General features: G+C 45.2%; 1 protein-coding gene across 4 annotated transcripts; it reads left to right on the forward strand.

Moving 5' to 3' along the window:
• The first annotated feature begins 1,277 nt into the window (after positions 1-1,277).
• Positions 1,278-20,433, forward strand: tle3a (TLE family member 3, transcriptional corepressor a). Of its 4 annotated transcripts, none has more exons than XM_044356517.1 (21): positions 1,278-1,960; positions 2,504-2,666; positions 3,177-3,277; positions 3,410-3,473; positions 4,897-4,941; positions 9,042-9,104; positions 9,368-9,442; positions 13,033-13,237; positions 13,640-13,647; positions 15,176-15,298; positions 15,388-15,438; positions 15,535-15,687; positions 16,157-16,289; positions 16,405-16,577; positions 16,718-16,791; positions 16,881-17,130; positions 17,674-17,921; positions 18,047-18,194; positions 18,306-18,456; positions 18,680-18,756; positions 19,058-20,433. In XM_044356517.1, exons 2-21 carry the CDS (start codon positions 2,643-2,645, stop codon positions 19,163-19,165), a joined length of 2,274 nt encoding a protein of 757 aa, XP_044212452.1. In that variant the 5' UTR covers positions 1,278-1,960; positions 2,504-2,642; the 3' UTR covers positions 19,166-20,433. The 4 variants fall into 4 exon arrangements, with proteins under 4 accessions (XP_044212452.1, XP_044212450.1, XP_044212451.1 ...); XM_044356515.1 differs by having other exon boundaries at positions 1,279-1,960; positions 9,368-9,472; XM_044356516.1 differs by having other exon boundaries at positions 1,282-1,960; positions 16,402-16,577.
• Positions 20,434-22,296: the final 1,863 nt, after the last annotated feature.

Consider the following 22,296-nt stretch of genomic DNA (forward strand, 5'->3'; position numbering starts at 1 on the left):
AAATTAGTGAACTATAAGACCAGCCTCATGACATCCATTTAAATTTGCCTTATCAGCATGACCATAAGTACAGTATTGTATGCGTAGAAGTGTGTGTTACACAATAAAAGACTGGAGATAATATAATTAAGCTGCCTTTTTTATGCATCTGGTGTTGTTTTTCTTCATTTCACAGGCTTGTTATCACAGCTGACAATAAAAACAAGCAGACAAGTGCCTTTTTATTTTTTTTATTTTTTTGGTGTTTGATTGTGGAAGCACTACATCCATACATACATACAGAATGACTATATTCTCACCCATGTTTAATGTTAGAACACGTCGATTGGCTTTTTGTGATAAAGGTAAACAAAATCCTTTTGTCTGCTAGTTACATGGGCCCGTATGTAAAGGAAAACTACAGGTTGTAATGTTACAACTGTTTGCATGCTTCCTTTCTTCCTTTGTTTAATGTAGGCTCTCATTACCACGTGGTGGTAACAGATTGTTTGAACTGGAGAGAAAAGCCATTCGAAGCTAATTAAGCAGCCATTCCAGGCTCTATTCACAGGCAGAGGACCGAGGAGCACAGGCATTTGTCAGCGCTTGACCCCGCGTGGTATTGATTGACAACGCTGCTCCGTGAATGACAGGCTCGACGCCAGCGGGCCAATGGGAAGCCTGCGAGTAAGTGCACCGCGCTGCCATTGGACGAGAGGCCTTAAAGCCGCAGAGGAGTCCCACGTGGGGGTAGAGTTGAACCTTCAAAACAAGGCGGAGAGGCTGCGCTCAGACATGGCTGATGTTCGTATCAGACAAAGGCAATCATCTCTTCTCTCCCCGCAGTGCAACTATCACCCAAAATGCTGATAGGTGGGCGCGCGGGTGTGTTGCACAAGAATCACGCGAAGCTTAAAGGCTAAAAATGTGTGTTATATCGGCCCCGTATAGCTTCAATTTAGTGCATATCGTCGATCGATTGGTCATTATTGTGCCCTTCACGGCGTGTATGTGTTGGGAGGAGGTGGTGGGGGAGAGTTTAACCCGAACATTTCTAATTTGGGGAGATATTTTGGATATTTCACTGGAACATCGTTTCACATTTTACAACCACGTTGTACAAACAAGAACCCATCACAGCCCCCCTTTTTTCCCTTGTATGGGGAGACACATTTTAAAAGTGCTTGTTGCACCGCACACCTCCCTCCCCGTCCCGCCGATGGTGGTCTCACCCAAAACAAAATCATCAACTTTATTTGCGCGGGCAAAAAAAAAAAACAACAAGAAAAAAACACCTAATGAAGCGCGGATGTGGAATTTGTGCCGTCTCTGTCAAATGTGGATATCATCGTCGGCACATCAATGCCTGCTGCTGTTGTTGTTGTACATGGTGGGACGGACGGATGATGCCTTGTGGATCCGCGGGATGATGTCATGTATCGTTGCACCCCACGTGGGGGCTGTCGCTCTCTGATAGGCAGATGTGGCTGTATTCCTTCCGAGTAATCCGATTGGACAGATAGGCGCTTTCACGGCAGTTCAGCCCTGCTGCCTGTGTGTGGCAACCGGGGTAAGCTGGACAACTGGGGGAAATGCGAGATTGTGGAGAGTACCATGTTACGCTTTTAAAGAATCTCCAACCTCTTCGAGTCGGAAGACAGATTTTGGAAGCATATTTATTGATTTTTTTTTCTTCTTTTTTTGGGATTAACCAGCCACAAAAGGCGCACATTCCTCGGAGGTTCGCGGTTGAGAATAAAGTAGTTTGATCGAGCCCGACCGCACCAAATTTTCTCCCAACTGCTCCCCCAGTCTGGCTGGGTGCGCTCCGGAGAGAGAGGGAGAGAAAGAGAGAGAGAGGATGCTTGTCGAGATCTGCGTCCACCACGCTTACAGTAGGAGGGATTAAACGCATGAATTATAGCCTACTGTTTTTTCTTCAGTAACAAAAGTCGGACGGACGGATAGGACGCACGCACGGGTATGTATTTACCAGAGCTGTTGATTCCCTTTTTCTGCTTTTTTTTCTGGGGCGTACGCTCAACAGCGCACCGTTTCCATCGCTTTCCGCGGATCAAACATTAGGTGAAAGCCAGCTGCTGTCGGTCGTGGCCTGCCTGTAGACGTCCGAGAGCGGGGTTTTGGTCATTTGTCGAACATCAGTCAAGATTAGAGCCCCTACTCTCCAAAAAAAACAAACAAACGATTTTAATGCACGCGTTTAAATTGAACAGCGAAAAGTAGCCACTCAGTTTTAGTCTGTGTCGTGTTTGCATCAGTTTAAACTGTACATTGAGATTTGTGTGTGTGTATCGCTTGACCACTGACCGAATAAGGTCATTAAAGAAGACAGGAGCGCTGGACTGCTGCTGCTTTTTTTGACATTGTGTGTGACTGACTGCAGTATTAATAATTGAGGATGAGTTTGGTGTTCTGGCTACTTGGTGACAAACAACCTGAACTGTATTATAGCCTACTGTGTGTTTTCCGTCCAGAGATTAAACCGCGTCATTTTTCAACACAGGATTTTCACGACCTCCCCTCACCCCCCCCCAACCCCAACCCCTGTCTGCTGAGACTGGTGTGTGGCTGTGAGCACATTTCAACCATTTTTCCAAAGGACCTGAACACACTGGAGAGATAAACAAAGGATACATTTCAAGATGTATCCACAGGGCCGACATCCGGTAAGAAGCGCTTCCTCCATACTTATATAGCTTACATATTTTTATCTGACAACACTGGTGTTGACATGGCTCCTGAGTGTGTCGATTCCCACTGAAAACTGCCCTGCAAAGCGTTTTCCACCCTTTAACGCAGCTCATCAAATTTCTGTATGCTTATACTACAGTGCATTTCTTGCACACCAGGATTTGCACTCATGCAAAGGGGGTTGCATGCCTGGAAATATTTACTCAGCCATACAGTAACTATGATGAACATGAGGACAGGTGGTGGTTTTATCTCAGTTATGAAATTCATTTTCAGTGTGAACGCTCATTCATGTGTTATTATATGCTAGAGGTGTTAGATAGTAGCTCCTCTTTTGGTGTGGTAGTATCTTACTTACTGCAGAGGAGATATTATTTTGACAAGTCTAATGTGTGAACCATTCAGCTCCCTTCGACAAATGATTAAAACTTTGTACTGTGGCTCCACTGATGTTTTTTTTTTTTTTTTTAACAACCTTCTTTCAGGCTCCACATCAGCCTGGACAGCCTGGCTTCAAATTCACCGTAGCAGAGTCTTGTGACAGGATTAAAGATGAATTTCAGTTCCTGCAAGCCCAGTATCACAGGTAATCATTGCAATTGTTTTCAATTGCAGTTTTTTTTTAATCCTCTTTACTCTGCTGTCAGGTAGTTAAGTGTGAGTGAGGTATTGACATTGATAGAGACGCCTGAAATTGACACCTTGTCTCCTATTTTAGTCTTAAGGTGGAGTATGACAAACTGGCCAATGAGAAGACGGAGATGCAGCGCCACTATGTCATGGTAAGATTGTGTTACAATAGGGAGCAATTATGGTTCCAAATTGCAAGGCTTGTTGAAGATCTAGTTGGGGTGGAGCGAGACAGGCTATTGTGATCACCTGCGTGGTGGTTAGGGCGGGTTGAGTGTCAGGTACAGGCCTGTGAAAGCCCCCGGGGGGGTGAGGGGGTGGTGGGGGGGGTGTTTGATGTAGCTGGTTGTTACGGAGGAACTCTTCCTGACAGGCAGGCGGCAGTGGGCTGAGGCTCCATTATAGCGCGCCCCCAGATCTCCAAGGGTCGACTGCAGCTTGCCCTCTGTGTGTGCTGATCTGATTATTCTCCTAGGAGACTCCACACTCAGACATATGCATGGCCATAAATTAGGTGTGAGCTGATGGTGGAGGGCCAGAGAGAGCAGTGTGTGGGAAAAATGCACCACGGCAAACAAAATGGAGGACGTGGAACATGCTGCAGTTTATTTTGCACTAAGTCGACCTCAGTTTCTGTGTAAACCGAAATTATTAGCTTTTATTTTAGCAGCCTTTTAGAAAAACATAGGTGTGCCTGTGATGCAGGAATTCAGTGCAGACGTGACGCAATCAGAGGGCTCTTCTGTGTTAGTGTACTCTGTTGTCCCAGGTAAACACACTGCGGATGACTTAAACCAATACATGCAGGCTTAAGTTAAACATTCTTCTCACAGGAAAACAACATGTCAGCCTGACAGGGAGGAGGTTAGGTAAACATGTAGGGAAGTATCCCACAGCCAGCACTGGGTGTCAGGTTACGCTACGGCTGTGGGGCTCTGATCTCAGACAGAATGGCTCTCTTGTTTGAGAGTAATTTTCGAAGAAGCTAATGGACTGAATAATGCATTGGCTTCATCAAATAGACGCTGACTGGAAAGCCATTTCTGCCCTGGCTGCCACTTGTGGGCTCCATGGATTACATTTCAGCCAGACAGACTGACCTGGCTTGAAATATCAAGAGTGTTGAGCAATCACGTTACGTTAAGTAAATAGACATCCCGGAGATCTGAGGGCTTAAGATGTTGATCAATAAATCTAAACCTTTTTTCTTCTCTGCGCCCACACTATAAATAAAATATCGTTTTATTGGCTATCCACTGTCAGCTGCTCTTAGAGCTCCTTTTGTGTCTGATCTTAAAGTTTATCACGTTTGCCCAAAGATGCTGGATTGTATTTAGGTTTTTAATCATAATGTTCAACACCATGTGATGATGTAATTAGTGTAGTGATCAATTTAAAATATTGATTTGTGGCTGTAGACAGCATGTTAGTTACATTTAAATCATGATTATGAGTAAAAAAAAAAACAAGCTACTTATGTTTAACGGGGGAAAAAAGGAAATTAATTGCCCACATAGCACATATAGTAAATGGTTGACTTCATTAATCACGTTGAAATCTCTTCTTTCATTTCAGTACTATGAGATGTCCTACGGGCTGAACATAGAGATGCACAAACAGGTAGGTACCATCATGTTCCCTCATATTTTTCAGCTCGGCGGTTTTCCACAGCGTCAGGGGATGTGAGACCCAGGAGGAGCCGCTCATAGGCTGTGAACTGAGCCGAGCATCGGTAATAGGCTGTAAACTGACACATCTACCGCACGTAAACAAGGCAATATAATGGTAAACTTTTACCACCACTTGTTCAGTTACATTTACATTCACCAGTGGTGTAAAGCCTTGATTTGTCTCAGCCTTTTGATAAGATTAAACGTAGACTTTGGCAAGCTTGGCCTTTGACTTAATGATGAAGCATTTGCTGATAGGCCAGCGATGATCAGTAATTACAGGAGGAGGGCAAAAGTCCTTTTATGCTCTTATCGTTATCAGAAGATCCTGTCTCCTATTGCTTCATAGATCAATCACATTGATGCTTGAAGAGATAATGATTGTATGAGTGAGTAGATTCCCATGCATGCTGCTCTTAAACCAGTGAGGCTGTCCCTTCCCCTGCAGCAGCCCGGCTTGGTTAATGACAGTGTTGGAGGCATGGCGGATTGGTGTGGTAGGGTGATCCATCAGTGTCTAGGCCGTGTGTCACACTGCCACATGTCTGTCAGGGCTCGGGTCGCTCTGATAGCTTCTGTCAGGCACTTATCGCCAACTAGAGGAAAGAGGGAGGGGGGGGGGATGGGAGCCGGAGACAAGTTGGAGAATAGAGCTGGGGGAGGGACGACAGCCCAGCTCTGTGTAAACAGGTTAATCGACTGATCCATTTTAGCGCCTGACTTTTATCAGGAACCTCAACAGAGCTGATGGAAGCGCTTGAATAATTCATCAGTGGGGCCCTAACCTGCTGAACGGCGTGTTTGTGAGCAAACAGTGTGGGCCCCGTCCCTGCAGCTCCCCCAGCTTATGGCTCAGGCAGGGGAGGAGGAGAAGACGGGGAGTGGTTAACAGGCAGAGTTGGGATGGATTATTGGATGCACATAGGCATATTATATTCCTGCCAGGAGATTTATTCCATAGTGAGGAAATCCATTCCTCTAACTGTGCCTTTTTCATTACTGCGCAGGGACATAATTCAGATTTCAGAATGCACACACCAGCACGGCTCAGATGGACTGATGTGGCAGTGTTATCTGATCCCTCCCTAACAGGCGTGACAGTATGTAGAAGCAAACGGCTAATTTCTGCCGCGTGATGTCAGCCGGTAATTACCATCATCTGGTGCTTGTTTCCAAGTGCTCCACAGGGTTTGAGGCTTGGGTGTTGGTAAGGCTAAATCAGATTTGGCTGTTACCTGCAGTCGTAACACAGACATGAGACCCACGGCTGCGGGAATCATTTGCTAAGTAGCAAACTATCTGCCATACCCAGGGCCAAAAAAAACTTGGTCAGCGAGCGGACTGTCTGCAGTGGTCATACAATAGAGCCAAGCCATCAATGCTCCCATATCCAGTGATCCTGGATTGCATTATAATAACTTCAGGGTGTGAACTGTTGGGTGTCAAGTCCACTCATATAAACTGAGAGTTATTGTGTTTTATGATAAGGCATGATATAGAGGGCTGTTTGTGTTAGAATGAGTTTATTGTTTTAAGATCACAGACTTCCTTTGTACAAGAAAATCACCTGACAGACTGCTATGATTGACAAGGTTAATCCTAGTTGTAAACTATGCATCCATTCAGGCAGATTTTTGGCTTTACTGAGAAGAGATCAATAGGGATTACTTAAAATAGCAAAAAGACATTTATTCTGCACTGAGGCTTTGTGCAACATCTGAGTTTGGAGGAAACATGCGTCACTTTCAGCTTAGACACGAGTGAAGTACTGTTCTAATTTTCTTGCTACTAGAAAAATCAGGAAACGGGCAACGCTGTCATCTTGGACAAATTGAAGGGCCCTCTAAATCTGACTAGTCAAGTATTGTTTATAGATGGATCATGTGACCAGAGCTACCAGTTGTTTTCCGGCTGTATTTAATACTCATCAGTGTCTCGACTCTATTTTCCCACTGCTGATAGCAACAGGCAAATACCTTTCTGCACACCATTGACAAGCCAGCCTGAGAGTGCTCTTAAAGTGGTGCTACACAGGTCCGAGTACCTGTAATTGTGTAGCAGCAGCGCAAAGCTGGCCTCTCAAGGGCCAAGCTGTCATCTACTTAAAGTGACAACAGCCCCATTTTTATCTGCCAGCAGAACAAAAAAAAAAAAAAAAATCTCCCACAGCAATGGTGAGTTGAGTTCGATGCCTTTTCCATGTATTTGCATGTTGTGTTGTGAGAGTGCAGGGGCTGCCAGTTGTTTAGGGCGCAGTGGATCAGTCACCTCCTGACCTCTCCCAGCCAGCTGTCACCATGACACTAAGCTCCAGAGGAATGGACCGTGCGCTCAAGGCCTTTTCACAAATCCTGTCAAATGTTCGACTGCTATTGACATGGCTTATCTCAACAAACATGGATTATATAGGCTCTGTAGCTTTTTAACCGTTTCTGAGGGCCTTCTTGAGCTCTTTCTAGAGCACTTACTACATTGCATTAATACTAATGCCCATAAAACCTTTATCTAACCCCCTCATTGCTTTATTGGTTGTAGGTCACATTTATTGTGTGTCAGATGAGAATGGAGTTCAGTGTCTTTCTCGTCCGCTGACATTAATCAACAGTGTTATCTTATGGACTATTGTACTCTCTGTATGACATGCTGCCATATATTTGTTTCACATTATTGCCTCTGATCCCAGGCTTTACTTTGTTTCATCGGATATTTTATCTTCGGCTTGTTGTTTGTCCTGCTGGCTTGCCCGGCTAAGTGGCTATCCATGTTGCAGCCTGGGTCAGCAGGTCTCGTTCTGTTGGACATTACTCTCCAATCTCTCTGGCTCTGCTCAGAGGTAATACGTCTGGCTGCCAAAACTGCCTGGCATTTCTGCCATGTGTAATAAATAAGCTGGCGGTCTGCAAAGTACATTGTGTGTGCTGCTCCAAAATGAAAAATCTGAGAAAATCCCTGTGATGTGTTTGTGTTCCGCAGTGGCCCTGGTTGAACTGCAGCTCATAAATTCCATAGATGATGTAGCTTTGGCACTGTTATTTTTCTGCTCCCAGTGCAGAGCTTGAACCTGAGAGCCTCATCTCCCATCCCTGGAAGAAAGAGAGGAGGCAGAGCAAGCCGGCTGTGCAGTGTTTTTACAGGGGAGGGGGTTAGATCACATCCACCCCCCCCCACCGCACCCCACCTCCTCTGCACACCTCCTCCCATTGCTCTTTTTATCCACCATTCATTTGCTGCATTCATGTGATCGACAGGCTGAAAATTCAATTTAATGACCTGCCTCCAAGCACGTAATATGATTTTAAAGCCTGTTACGGTCAAGCAGAGGTGCCATTTGCATAATGATCCCAGCAAGATAGGGCTGCAGCCGTTGCCATGGCAGTTGGTAGACAAGCAGAAGAATGGAGGCAGGGCTCGGTGGATGGATGGGAGGCTAGGAGGGTGGTGGGTTGGGCGGATGATTGCAGAGAGTAATGTGCCCAGGCCTCAGTCTTGGAAAGGCAGAGCTGTAGCAGACTGCACTCGTAACATTTAAGGGCTGTCTTCTAATGGTATTGATCACAGATTTGAGGTGTGTTAACCTTGAGGTCATTTTGGTTTCTAGTCTTTGCTCAATCTACAGTTATAACCTTTAAATGTAAACTGCCTACAGCGTCACATGTAAGTAAACAGTCATGCCTGGTTAGTGGGCTTCACTTCCTGGGGTGTGGTTGTGTGGTTTAACTCTGAGGTTAACTGCAGGACAGCACAGTTGCAGATGAGGGGAAGGAGGGCAGAGTGAGAGAAGATCCTCTCAACACAGCAGCACTCTGCCTGCTCATATCCGTTTAGCATGGAGTGCACTCTCAGCACAGCTGTGCTCCATCCCCCTGGGCTCTCCTAATGTTTTAAATATTTCAAATGTCAATATCACGCTGTTTAGAGGATGTTGAGTCAAGCAGTTCTGATTGCTGCAGTAATTGACTTAATCGGTGTAAACATTAAAGGCGGGGTTATGTGAAGTCACTGTCTGTTTCATACTTTACCATCTCATTTTGCTCCTCTTTTGTTTTCCAGACGGAGATTGCCAAACGGCTCAACGCAATTTTAGCTCAAATTATGCCTTTCCTGTCACAAGAGGTGAGTTGTGAATGCGGCTCCCAAACACTGTCACAGTTTAGTGCTAAAATAAAGTCTCTTATTGTTGCCTGAATTCTAAAGATACTACTTAAAAAAAAAAAAAAATGTTCAGGTTAAGCAATTTCGAGTAATTGTGTGTGGCATTTGCCCCCACTTTTAAAATTACAGCAGTGCTATGAAAATGAAGTGTGAAATTCACAGATAAGTGAGTGTGGGTGTGTGATAGATGTTCCAATCTTCTTTTTGTAAATGTCTTCCCACAGCACCAACAGCAGGTTGCTCAGGCAGTGGAGCGGGCTAAGCAGGTGACTATGACCGAGCTGAATGCCATCATCGGGGTACGTGGACTTCCCAATCTGCCTCTCACCGTGTGTATACCCCCTTTTATTCCTTTATTTGACCTTGTCTAGGGTAAACCTATTCTCAAGATAGTCACTTGCATTAAATATGTTTTTTCTAGTTTGTCTTTTGCATGCACCGAGTAGTCTGAACTGTTGATTTATATTTTTATGTGATATAAAGTAATAATGCAGATTTGCCTCTTCTTAAATAAAAGTGTTAATATATTTCTCTCATATATTCTTAAGCAATAAATTCAAACTATATACACAGAAAGTATAGATCTCAAGAGCTGGTCTGTTGCTCCAGCTTTGGTCTCAGTGGCATCTTCGCTGCCTTGTTGTGTGTTTATAAATGCAAGCCTGAGAGCTCTTGAGAATCCCCTTCGCAGCCTGTATTGCATTAATTGGCTAAGGTTTTAACGAGGAGCCTCATCCCTCACTGCTGACCTGGATAGCTGTGGGAATTAAAAGGCTGAGGGTGAGCAGAACACAGGCAGCGCTGCAAGCTAGCCGAGGCTGTACAGACAGCAGTCAGCCATCACAGCTCTGCTGCGCAGCTCTCATCGCACACCACAGCAGTGTAACGCTGGTGTTCATCACTGCTTCAAAACACCAACGGCTCCTCATTGATCAGCTGCTCTCCTAAAACAGAAGTGATTGGTTTCACTCTCCAATCCAAAAGCTCATGCTATCGCAGAGTCTTTAACATGCGTAAGAGGCCGGCGCTAAAGGCTGACTTGATGACTGGAGGCACATATTGGAATTCAATTAATGCCCCCTTGGTGACCTTTTGTTCCAGGATAATTGCTCCCTATAATTTGTCTGAGTAGGTGAGGTGATGGAGAGCTGTTTGTTTTTTTATTTTTTGGACTGAAGCAGATGCTTTATTACACATTGACTAAAGCCGACCAGCTGCAAGCAGCAGTTGTTCCTTTAGAAAAGCAAATCAGATTTTTGGCTCCTTCCTGTGTGCGTGTGGGATTTCCATATTTGAAACAGTATAATACTGGAATATTGCTCTACGTTTGGCATTTTTGGCTTTGATACTTTCACTGTTGCTGTGTGCTGGTTTTTGTCTCTCATTAACAGTTAGTAGCATTAAAAAACGTACCCTTTATGAAATATTGGACAGGCCCTTTCATGACTTTAGTGTGGTCCTTCTTGGCACCTGACCTATTTTATGAAACACCGAGACCTCCACCCACGTCACGCTGGTTGCTCATGTCAGAGGAGGTGGAAATGTAGCTACTGTATGTTTTACGAATACCTTTCCATTAGTTATTCATCGAGGAGAAGCTCTGTAGGCATGCCAAAATCCTCATGCATATTGTAAGGCAAGGTGGGGTGAAAGAGCGTGCCAGGCAGACAGGCAGCATCCAGGAGCCAGCTGCATGTCTTATTGATGGGGCTGAGGGCCATTAATAGGATGCAACTAGGGCAGCTGCATGTGTTGAGATGAACCTGACTGGTGGCGGTTCCTGTTTGATTAGAAAAAACACAAAATATCGAAGTCGACCGAGAAGTAGTTCAGATAAGCCATCGCCCATTGAGTGGCCACCTGGAGAAGGCTTCATAATGGCTTTTTAAAGAGTGTTAAACGGATTTCTTCTGTCCATTACACCATTAATTACAGCATATAATAATGGAGAGAGGGCAGCTGTAGCCCTGACCACGTTTTGCCCTCTTTTACAGCAGCAGCAAGCTGCCCACCCTGCTGTCATGGTCAGTGGCATCCACAAATATCAATATCATACACTGGCTCAGTTTTGTATGTAGCATGCTGTTGTCAATGGATTTCTGGGTTTGAAGGGCTTGTGCGTGTTGCACAGCACTTTTCCTGCCTAAGTGCTGTGCATTTCTTTGTAGTTAGTTTAGTTGGTACGCTGGAGATTACTCTAATACATTTGCTCAGTTTTGCCTGTGTGTCTGTGTTTTTTTTCTGTAGCTATACTCGGTCTGAGAAAAAAGGGGCAAAGAGTAGGTCTTTATCTTAGAATATTAAATTAGAGGAAATAGGCCAGACTCCTTTCTTTATTTATTATTGTCTTCATTTATGGCCCTCTAATGAGGGCTCTTGCTGATCAACCATGCATATTACCCATCAGTGCCTCATTAAACACAATGAGCAAGGATGGCTCTCCCCTGCCAATGAACTGGCTCTTTAATTTCCCTCATGGACACAATATTATAACACACTTTCTTTCTCTCTTGCTCTCCTCTCCCTCTCTCCCTCTCTCTCTCTCTCTGTCCTGGGTACATTTTGTAATTGGATTGACATCTGCCCGATGGAGCAAAGGACAAGGTTGTAAGTTAAAATCCTGTCCACCATTTTTCCAATGTAGTCCTCTCTACCTACAGGGCAGATAATCCAGAAGGATAGAAGCAATTATAAAGCCCCTCCAGACAGAATTTTTAAGGACACATTGTGGTAGTGTGTGCCCTTTTGTAAGGCTGGTGACTGAATATCTGAATGAATAATGTATTTTTAACCATGTGTGTTAGGCACGTCCACCACAGTGTAGTGTGTGTTGTTCCACCTCCTCTGTCATTACAAATGTGTAATATTCTTCAAATGGCAATAAATGGTCAATGATTGAAGTCAATCTTGTAAAAGAGAGGAGGTGCATGCTGTAACAGCAGCTGAATTATTCAGCTGGCTCGTAGACGGGTAATAAATTGCTGATGTTTTTATTGGTGTCTAGCTAAGTATTATTTAACCTTGCTTTAAACTGCTTACTTCCATGCTGAGTGCCTTTTAACTCCCATCCATTTCCCTGTGCCTTTCAAATATTGATAGTGAATATTGGAGGGTTGACTGAGTGCCAGCATGGGACCCCTGGTCCTGGCTCCCACAGCAGCCTTCCAGACGCACACAAACACACACTCAAATATTCAGAGTGAGAGGGAAGGAGTGCCAGCTCCTGGCACTTAGCGTTCCTTCAGTCTTTTTAAGTTGGGTTGTGCAAATGATTCATGTTCTGTTAATCCAGGAATGTGAATATGAGAGGAGTAAATAGACGCTGGTTGTGTTTTTGAAGCGTTTAGAAAGCAGGTAGTTGTTTAGCCCACAGGCTGACAGATTCCTACACAGCTTCATGTTCCTTAAGAGGATTGCTCAACTCACTGATGGCACAGGAGAGCTGTGGTGCTGCAGTTTGTGATACACTACCTGAAGTGAAATGATTCCTCTGTACTAAGCGCTGGTTGAATCAAACTTAGTTTTGCTGTTTGTCCTTAATGCAGTATGATAAATAGTCCTATTATGTAACTCCACATACACTACTAGTGCTGTATGATTGAGTGTCTCGATCCCTGTGTCTCATGCATTAGACGTGTTGAGCAGTTGATCGTTAGTCATAACTTTTGCTCTCCTCAGAGCAGATCTAGGGCTTATGCCACCCTGGCCCGGTATAGAAATAGCATGGAGGGGGGGATTGCTGTCTGATCCTGACAGTAATAGATGTGTGAATGTGCTAATATCATCCGGGGTTTAACTGATCAGCCTCATGTTTAGTGCGCGGTTTCTCCTTGCCTTTTCCCTCCAACCCACTTGTTGTCTGTCTGTCCATTTCCCTGTCTACTTACAGCAGCAGCAGCTCCAGGCACAGCACCTCTCCCACGCTGCTCACGGGCCTCCAGTACAGCTGCCCCCTCACCCCTCAGGCCTGCAGCCGCCCGGCATCCCCCCAGTGACAGGCTCCGGATCAGGCCTGCTAGCACTAGGTGCCCTCGGCAGTCAAGCCCACCTCCCAGTGAAAGATGAGAAGAACCACCATGATCTGGAACACAGAGGTGAGGAGTGAAGCTCAGGCGTATTGCTGCTTAACCCCGTTTATTCAGAAAAATTGATATTCATTTGAATACTATAGAATAGATGTTAAACAGGGGAAAAAACAATTTATTGCGACATGCTTCTCAGTCTCTAAAGCAGAATCGTAGGGCCCTTAGGTGAGGAGCTCATCCTGTCTGTTCACATTCTGTCTGGGTAATGAGCTGGTACATTCCCAGCCCATGACTGTATAAGCTATTCAACAGCTCTAACACACGGTGATAAGAGGGGCCTTGTGCCCTACAGTTGATTCTCACACATTTAGCCACAAGCATCTGTTATGATATGCTAACTGACTTGTTTTTCTCCTTGCTCCACTCGGTTTCATCATCACCTCGGCCGCAACTGTGATGTCTACGAAACAGAAAACACAGTAAGTGACCAAACCTGCAACCTTGTTTTTTTTTTTCTTTTGTTGTTGTTGCAGGGCCTGTTGGTTTCATAATTTATCATCACATTTTCATCTCCACTGCAAACGTCAAGTAAAAATTCTTGCTAACCACATGCTAGCACCAAATTCATGCTCTGTTGTAATCAGCTTTCAATAAAATGATTAATGGGAAATGAGATTTGGAATATAAGTCCTGTGTGTTTAATCCAGAAGGGAAATGACTGGTATCATGCTGGAGAGATTAGAAGCCTTGTAATTTCATCACAATTAAAGAAAGACTTGGACTTCCCCTTCTTAAAGGATTTATTTGATCCCTTCTACTGTCTCGCTTGTTTACCAGCTCACTCTTTCTCCTCCTTGGCATGTGATGAATATTTATGATCACAAATGGAGAATTGTTTTGTTTTCTTCTTCTCCACCCTGTCTGGGTGGACCTGCTAAAGCGTTTTATTTGAACGGCTGCAATCTCTGATGGCTTGTGATGGGCCCGTGAGATTGTGTTTCTGTAGACTGGGCTAGCTGAATGGGTGCAGTCATGTCTGAAGAAATGGAACTCCTGGGGCGATTAGCAGGCCTGTTTTGTTTCTGTGCTCTTGTCCCAGGTCATCTGATAGCAGAGTGGTGACTTTGGTTAATGAGTCACGCTAAGCATCTCTTTAAAGGTCAGCCATTATGCAGACAGTGGCCCTTTGCCCAGGCTGCTAGTCCATCGGCCATTGTTCAGTACTCTGGGCTGCCGCTGACTTAGTCCACGTTGTTGCTTTGGTCCTCAGAGGAAGGGACAGAGGGAATCAGGAGGACTTGGCAGTTTACAGGCAAATGACAAACTCCTGTGAAAGCCGCTGGACACTTGCCCAGTTCCTCCCGTTCTGTTGGCGTTTGGAGTGAGCTGTCCCAGCTTGTGTGGCCAGGCAAGCTCCATGAAGAAGCACCAGTCTGTCCCACGCTGCCGTGCCCACTGGCAGGATATAGATTCTCTTTCTTTATCAGAGCTCAAAGCCGGAGCTGACATGGTGCCCAAGTACGCTACAGCAATCAATGCCCACAACATACAGTTTCTCTCTCTCTCTCTCTTTCTCTCTCTCTCTTTCTCTCTCTCTCTCACGCTTAGCCTGACTGACTCCGGAGAAAAGGCCCTCTGTTCAGCCACAACACACTGCTCATGTCCCTGTGAGGCTGTTTGTTGTCCAGTTATGAGGAGGAGGGAGCCCAGCTTAGAAAACAAGCCCTCCTCCTTTCAGTTCAGATAACGGCCCATTCTGTTGTGTGGCCAGGGACAGGCTTGTGTGTGAGATTGGGCTTGGCTGGTGTCAGGGTACTGTTTGGAGCTGTCCTACAGCTGCATTTTAAGAGTCTGCGGCATCTATAGTTGTGTGAATGAGGCATTTTTAGTGTTTGCATTGGCACAGTGTGTTCTCTGTGAACTTGTAACAGATGAATGACTCACTGCTCTCTTTTACGATGGAAGACGAAATGGTAATAAAGCCTTTGTTTGGTTTTCTCTTTGCAGAATAACTCCATATCCCCGTCAGAAAGCTTACGCACAGCCAGTGAGAAGCACCGCAGCTCCTCTGACTACAGTTTGGACTCTAAGAAACGTAAAGTGGAGGAAAAGGACAGCATGAGCAGATATGTGAGTCACTGATAAGTCGTCCTGTGGTCTGAGACAAAGACTGAAGGTTTCATTAAAGAGATCGACTCATTTGCTAATTACGTTTACAGGACAGCGACGGAGAGAAGAGCGATGACCTGGTGGTGGATGTGTCTAATGAGGTGAGCGTTACAACATGTAATCATAAATTGCATATTGACATGCGCTCTGATGAAGCTGTTACATAAGCATCCAAATCTATCGCTGTGTTTCTCCAGGATCCCGCCACCCCTCGGGCAAGCCCAGCCCACTCCCCTCCTGAAAACGGCATTGATAAGCCCCGCCCCCCAAAGAAGGACACACCCAACAGCCCTGCATCAGTGGCATCCTCTGGAAGCACCCCGTCCTCCAAGGCCAAGGAGCTCAGTCATGTAAGACACCAAGAGAGTTAGGAACAAACTAGGCCAGAAAGGGGTTTAAATGAAAATGGCAGAGAGAGCAAAGGGATATGTGCAAATAAATCTAGGACGTTTTCTGCAGTGGATTAGGAATGGCTGTCGGTGCTTTAAGTGCATGACTAAACGTCAGGGATAATATTGTCCCGCATCAGGATCAGTCAGGTCTTTTCTGTTAATAGCTCAATGTATTTAACTATTCCAGGATTTTTTCCCTCTGCCTCACTAAAAGATTAAAGGCAAAGTAGTAAGGGGATAAAAACGGCCCCATCTCCATTGTGGCCATAATAGGTTTTAGAATAAATAGCAGTTTATGGCTCTGCAGGACTATGAGGGTTGTCAGAATTAGATTGGATTAAGTTCAGTTTGCTCTCAAATTGTCAGTCTGCACAGTGCCTGGTTTTCCGGGATTGTGAATGTGCTTGCTCTCTCATTCCCTCGACAGAACGACAAATCCTCCACGCCTGGCCTCAAGTCAAACACCCCCACCCCACGAAACGATGCCCCAACCCCTGGCACCAGCTCCACTCCCGGGCTCAGACCCATCCTGGGCAAACCACCAGGCATGGAGGCTCTTGGTTGGTACCATTCTCTTTCCTCTCTAGAAACTGAGATAATCTTTTTCCATCCGTTTCCCCTGATCTACTGTTATGTTAAATACCAGTATCGTTTTCCTGTCTTTGTCTGTAGCAGCCCCAGCCTTGCGTACCCCTCTGTCCATCGCAGGATCCTACCCTACCCCCTTTGCCATGATGAGCCATCATGAAATGAACGGAGGCCTGACTAGCCCTGGTGTGTATGCTGGTCTACACATCTCTCCTCAGATGAGTGCTGCAGCAGCTGCAGCCTACGGACGCTCCCCTATGGTAACGCCCCTTCCTGTTCTTTTATGTGGTTGTATAAAGGATCACCTGAAAGCACAGTACAGTTAAGAATACCACGTGGATTTGACTGTGAGTGCTGGCCAAAAGCAGATCTGTTATTCAGATGTTTTGTCATCTTTCAGGGGTTTGATCCTCACACCCACATGAGAGCCCCAGGCCTCCCAGCCAGCCTCACATCTATCTCTGGTGGCAAACCGTAAGTATCTCACCTAATGTGCTGTATTCATACATTTTTAAAAACAGCAAGGATACAAAACACTAACATGGCTCCGTCTTTTCCTTCAGGGCTTACTCCTTCCATGTCAGCGCAGATGGCCAGATGCAGCCCGTGCCCTTCCCGCCCGATGCTCTGATCGGCCCCGGTATTCCACGCCACGCCCGTCAGATCAACACGCTGAGCCACGGCGAGGTTGTGTGTGCTGTTACCATTAGCAACCCCACACGCCATGTCTACACTGGTGGCAAAGGCTGTGTCAAAATCTGGGATATCAGCCAACCCGGCAGCAAGAGCCCCGTGTCCCAACTGGACTGTCTGGTGAGTATTGCTGCTGATTCATGTTTCACTCATCAACAATATTCTTACACCTTGTTGTTTTTGTGTGGTTGTTATGGAAGGTATGAACTGTTGATACAAAACCTCATTCCAATAACAATGGGATGATCCTTTGTTATACATGTGGACCACAACAGGCACACACCCCACTGACAGTCTGACGGCATATGCACTGGTACACAAATGCAGCTGAAGCTTTTACTCAGTGTTTGTGTACAGTAGATGAAAGTACTTTTGGCAGCAAAGTTCCAACCAAGGAAGGAAACAATAACTCTCACACGACATTTTCCAATAAATTACATTTGGCTTGAAATATAAACATAACAAAGTTTGTGTAAATTCAACAAACTACAAACCTTGTTCACCGTGTTTATCACATAACAGACTAGGTTTGAAAATGCCCTCTGGTTGGTTTATTATGATGGCAGGATTTTCATCCTCTTTCCCACCGACTTGTTCCTAAATCTCTCTCGAGCTCCACTGCCCTGAAACATGTATTGATTTGCTTTGTCCTCTGTGCAACAGAACAGGGATAACTACATCCGCTCCTGTAAGCTGCTGCCTGATGGCCGCACATTGATTGTTGGAGGCGAGGCCAGCACATTGACCATCTGGGATCTGGCCTCTCAGACACCCCGCATCAAGGCTGAGCTCACCTCCTCAGCCCCGGCGTGCTACGCCTTGGCTATCAGCCCCGACGCCAAAGTCTGCTTCTCCTGCTGCAGCGATGGAAACATTGCCGTCTGGGACCTCCACAACCAGACTCTCGTTAGGTTGGGAGAAGACACTTATTCACAGTGTGTGTGGGCTTTGGCCCCACAACAGGAATGATGTTGTGTGAGTAATTTTAAAGAGGATGTCAATAATTTTCGTATGCCTTCTGTTCCTTTGATTGTAGGCAATTCCAGGGTCACACGGATGGTGCTAGCTGCATTGACATATCCCATGACGGCACCAAGCTGTGGACAGGCGGTCTCGACAACACTGTTCGCTCCTGGGATCTGAGGGAGGGTCGACAGCTGCAGCAGCATGACTTCACTTCACAGGTACAACCATGTAAAATTGAGATGATGGACAACAAACACAGACGTACTGTGGAGGGCGGATTCACATGAGTACCGGAACTGTCAGTAATTACTGCTTTGTCCTGTTCCCAGATCTTCTCCTTGGGCTACTGTCCGACTGGCGAGTGGCTGGCTGTGGGCATGGAGAGCAGCAATGTGGAGGTGCTACACCACTCGAAGCCTGACAAGTATCAGCTCCACCTGCACGAGAGCTGCGTCCTCTCCCTCAAGTTCGCCTACTGTGGTATGAACACACACACACATAGAAAGGAGAAGAGAATGCTTACTTTACTTAATTGAAAGGGGCTCTGCCTCTCCTATTTTATTTAGTGCTTAAACTGCTGTGCGCTTTTTACAGTCTGAATGCCTATTGTGCTTTCATGGTTATAGTAATCTTTCATTTGTAGGTATTCTTCCACCACTTATTAGTCCAAGGAGACCTGATTGCACTGTTGTTTTCTTTGCAGGTAAATGGTTTGTAAGCACTGGGAAGGACAATCTGTTGAATGCTTGGAGGACTCCTTATGGCGCCAGCATATTCCAGGTATGCAGATCAATACTCTCTGTCTGCAGCCAGTCCAAAAGTATGCACAGTTGTCTCTGAGAGGAAGGGCACAGCGACCGCTGTCTGACAGGATTCTCCTATCAGTGAAAACTGAACCTGGATTATTGACCTGACAAAGAAGTCTTTTTGAGGGGCATCAGGCCAGAACTTGATGTCACTGCAATCTAATCTTGCCCTGTAGTCAGCTAATCTTCCCCACTTAACTTCAAATGTAGTTGAGCATGTTAACTGCCTCCAAGACTAAAATGTTTTTTTTTTTAATCTTCTTTTCTCCAAACAGTCCAAGGAATCCTCATCTGTCCTGAGCTGTGACATCTCAACAGACGACAAGTATATTGTGACAGGCTCTGGTGACAAGAAGGCCACTGTATATGAAGTGATCTACTAGAACAGACTGCTTTGTATCGGAGCATGCTGATGCTCAGGAACAGTAGACTCTTCCTCCATCTACCTTCCCTCACACAGACAGCATGGATGTTGCCTGCAGCCCCGGGATGGATGGGCGGGAAGTTTGGCAGTGCCAGACTGAAATGGATGTTGGCGCTGTTGTGGCCCTGGATGTTGTGTCCTTTTGGCTCTGCCCTTCCTCACTCATACGACTAACACTTGTACAGCGAGTGCAGTTCCCAAAGGCACTAAGAAGAAAATAATGTCTTGCTGTTTTTCTGTTTGTTGGATATTTCTTTTTTATTCGTCCTTTTTAATGTGGAGATAAAGTTCCATGACACAACTAGAAGCGGCGCTTCGCTCTGGAGCTTCTCCTTGGAGGTCCTGTGAAAAGTGTACATAATGGAGTAATAAAAGGCCTTTTATAGATTTATATTTTGGTGTCCAGTTACGCTTGTGATGGTTCTTTCTTGTTCTCTCCGTGATTTTCTGTCCCCTCTGGGGATGGAAATTAGATTAGGACTTTGTAAGAGGATATTCTATTTCAGTTTTTTCCCTCCTCTGCTTTTTTTTCATGTTCGTTGTCCAGGATGACCTTTTCGGAAATCTAATTTGGATTTTTTTTTCTCCTTGACAACGGCCTTTTTTTCGCTATTTGCTGTAACACAGAACACAGACGTTTGTCCCATGGATTTTAGCAGTGGAGAATTCTGGAAATGCTCTTTTTTCAGACTGGAAGAAGAAGAAAATCATGGTTTCCACTTACATCTACCCTTTGGCCCTGCTCAGCAGAAATTCAACATTGAGATGAAGACCTATCCCTGAACACTGGCTGCTTTCAACATGAAAATGGATAACTATCAACTTGAGGACTGATGGGTTTCATGGAGAAGCAGCTGTGACTTGATTTCAGCCTGTTTTGACTCGACTATCGTATGACTCTTCATTGCTTCACCCATCAAACTTTAGTCATCAGTCTATAAGAGCTCATCATTGCCTCTCTTGTTTGACTGTCTGTAACTGATATACAAGACTGACACAGTTACTCATAAAGGTGGCAGGCAAAGCCGGTACCACATCTGACATTTTGGGTATGCTTTGTTTGCTTTCTTCAGTATTTCATAATATTCCACTACAAACCTTCTCATAGACAGGAATGGTCTCTGCATAAACACATTAGACTGTGTAGCATACACGTGTCATTATCCCTAAGGATTGTACAGTTGACAGTTGTTGATAAATCAATAAACTGTTTTTATATAAAAATCATCATGACTGAATTTCTCTAGTGCTGGTGCCTTGCTACTCTTGCATGAATGAAGTGTTGGGCAGTTTTAGATTTATAGATGCTGATTAATATTAATTGTTGTGCAGTAATCAGGACAGGGAGTGTGAACTGGTTTAATCAGTGTTGTTGAGTTTTATTGCCTGAGCTTTTTTCTGTAAACCAAAATTGTGGCCTCAAACTCTTCCTCATCTTGTGTGCTGCTGGGAAGGGCTCTTCTTTGCTCTAGTTTGCATCTACCTGCACAGTACATACAGACTTATTCATAGGCTCTTGACAGTAAATGGAAGTACATCAGTAAATGGCTGTAAATGCATCCAGACAGGAGTTGACAACCGTCTCAGGAGAACTGCAGACATTCTGGGTGCTGTTAGAGAAGTTGCTAGAGGCCTCTGGCTGCAGCTTTAACCCAGAAATTACTGAGTTAGCATTAATATTTGAGGGATGAACTTGTTTCAGAGTCACAGTGTACTGTAACTAACTGTGGTCACTGTCAGCTTCCACATTTTTTAGGGTTGTATCCTTGTATAGAGGCAGAACTGAAACCACAAAGCCTGTCTCGAAGTGATAAAATAAGGCAGACTTTTCATGCAGTGTCACTTCAGAAATATGACGCAAACACTGCTCTTGAGTTCTCTTGAGTGGTCTTTTGGTAGTTGAGTACTTTTTAGGCAGGATGGGGTGAATGGCCCAGTCCTTCCACTCCAGAGCAAGGCTCTTCTAGGACTCTGTGCGTGAAGCTGTGAGCCCTTCATATGGCTGCCTCTTCAGAGATGTTGTTGTTAGATTATAAAAGCGGGGCCGGATGCTTTCAGCATGGAGCCAGCCGCCATGCTCCGCTCTCACGGGCTCATTTGTTAAAGGCTATAGTCTTTCTTTTCCCACATCACTGAAGTGTGTACTTCCTGTGTGCATTTGTAGCGTAAGCTCCTTGCTCAAGTAGAATTTTCTTCCTCACTTAATCAAACAGTAAAATATCTGCAGATGAAAGGTTGTACCTCTGAGTGCCTATTGCTGGACACTGAGGGGGTCATTGTCTCGCCTTCCGCTGATCTACCTCTCAATGGAAGGCTTTCAGCAGGTTCTCATGCGAAAGCCCATGCTGCCCTGTTCTATTTAGAGGAGGGCTACAGTGCAGACTAAGAAACTAGAGTGGCCTAAGTGTTTTACAGCAGCTCTAAACATAAGAAAATAGTCCAATTCTCTACTTCTGCTTGGATTGTTGGAGCCAGGACTCTACAGAAAGCCAAGGGGGGTCTGTAATGCCAATATGTGGGCTTGCACATGCAAACCACTGTGTGAATGGGATTTTTTTTTTTTTTTTTTTTTTTTTTTTTTTTTTTTTTTTTTTAGTTTTAGCTGCCAGGCATTGATCACAGTCCACCAGAATTCTGGCTGGTTCTTTTGGCTGGCATTCTGTTTTCTGCCCTCCCCCCATCCATCACACAGAGAATCTGGGTTTTCTTTCTCCAACAGCGAGGGACTGGCACCGTGCTGAAATGCAGAATAATAATCCCCTAATCACCTGAGTATTGCCAGTCCTGGGTTTTATCTGCAATGGATGTGAAAGCCCCCAGTGCCTAGTGATTACAGCATTTGATCTGGGTAATAATGTCTTCACTGTTGCCCTGCCTAGGGCCCGAAGGCAGTGCTGCTCTAATCCACAGTGCATTCTAGTGGAATCGCATTACACAAAGACCACCAGGGTTCTCCTCTAGAGGGGAGGGGTGGTGGTGGTGGTGGGGGTTAAAGGAGGAGGTTGCCATGGAAACAAGCTTCTCTCTCTCTCTTTCCCTCACACAGATACACACTCCCTCCTGGGATAGATAAGCAAAGGACAGGTTCGA

The sequence above is a fragment of the Thunnus albacares genome, chromosome 7, assembly GCF_914725855.1.
Source record: "Thunnus albacares chromosome 7, fThuAlb1.1, whole genome shotgun sequence".
Taxonomy (NCBI): Eukaryota; Metazoa; Chordata; class Actinopteri; order Scombriformes; family Scombridae; genus Thunnus; species Thunnus albacares.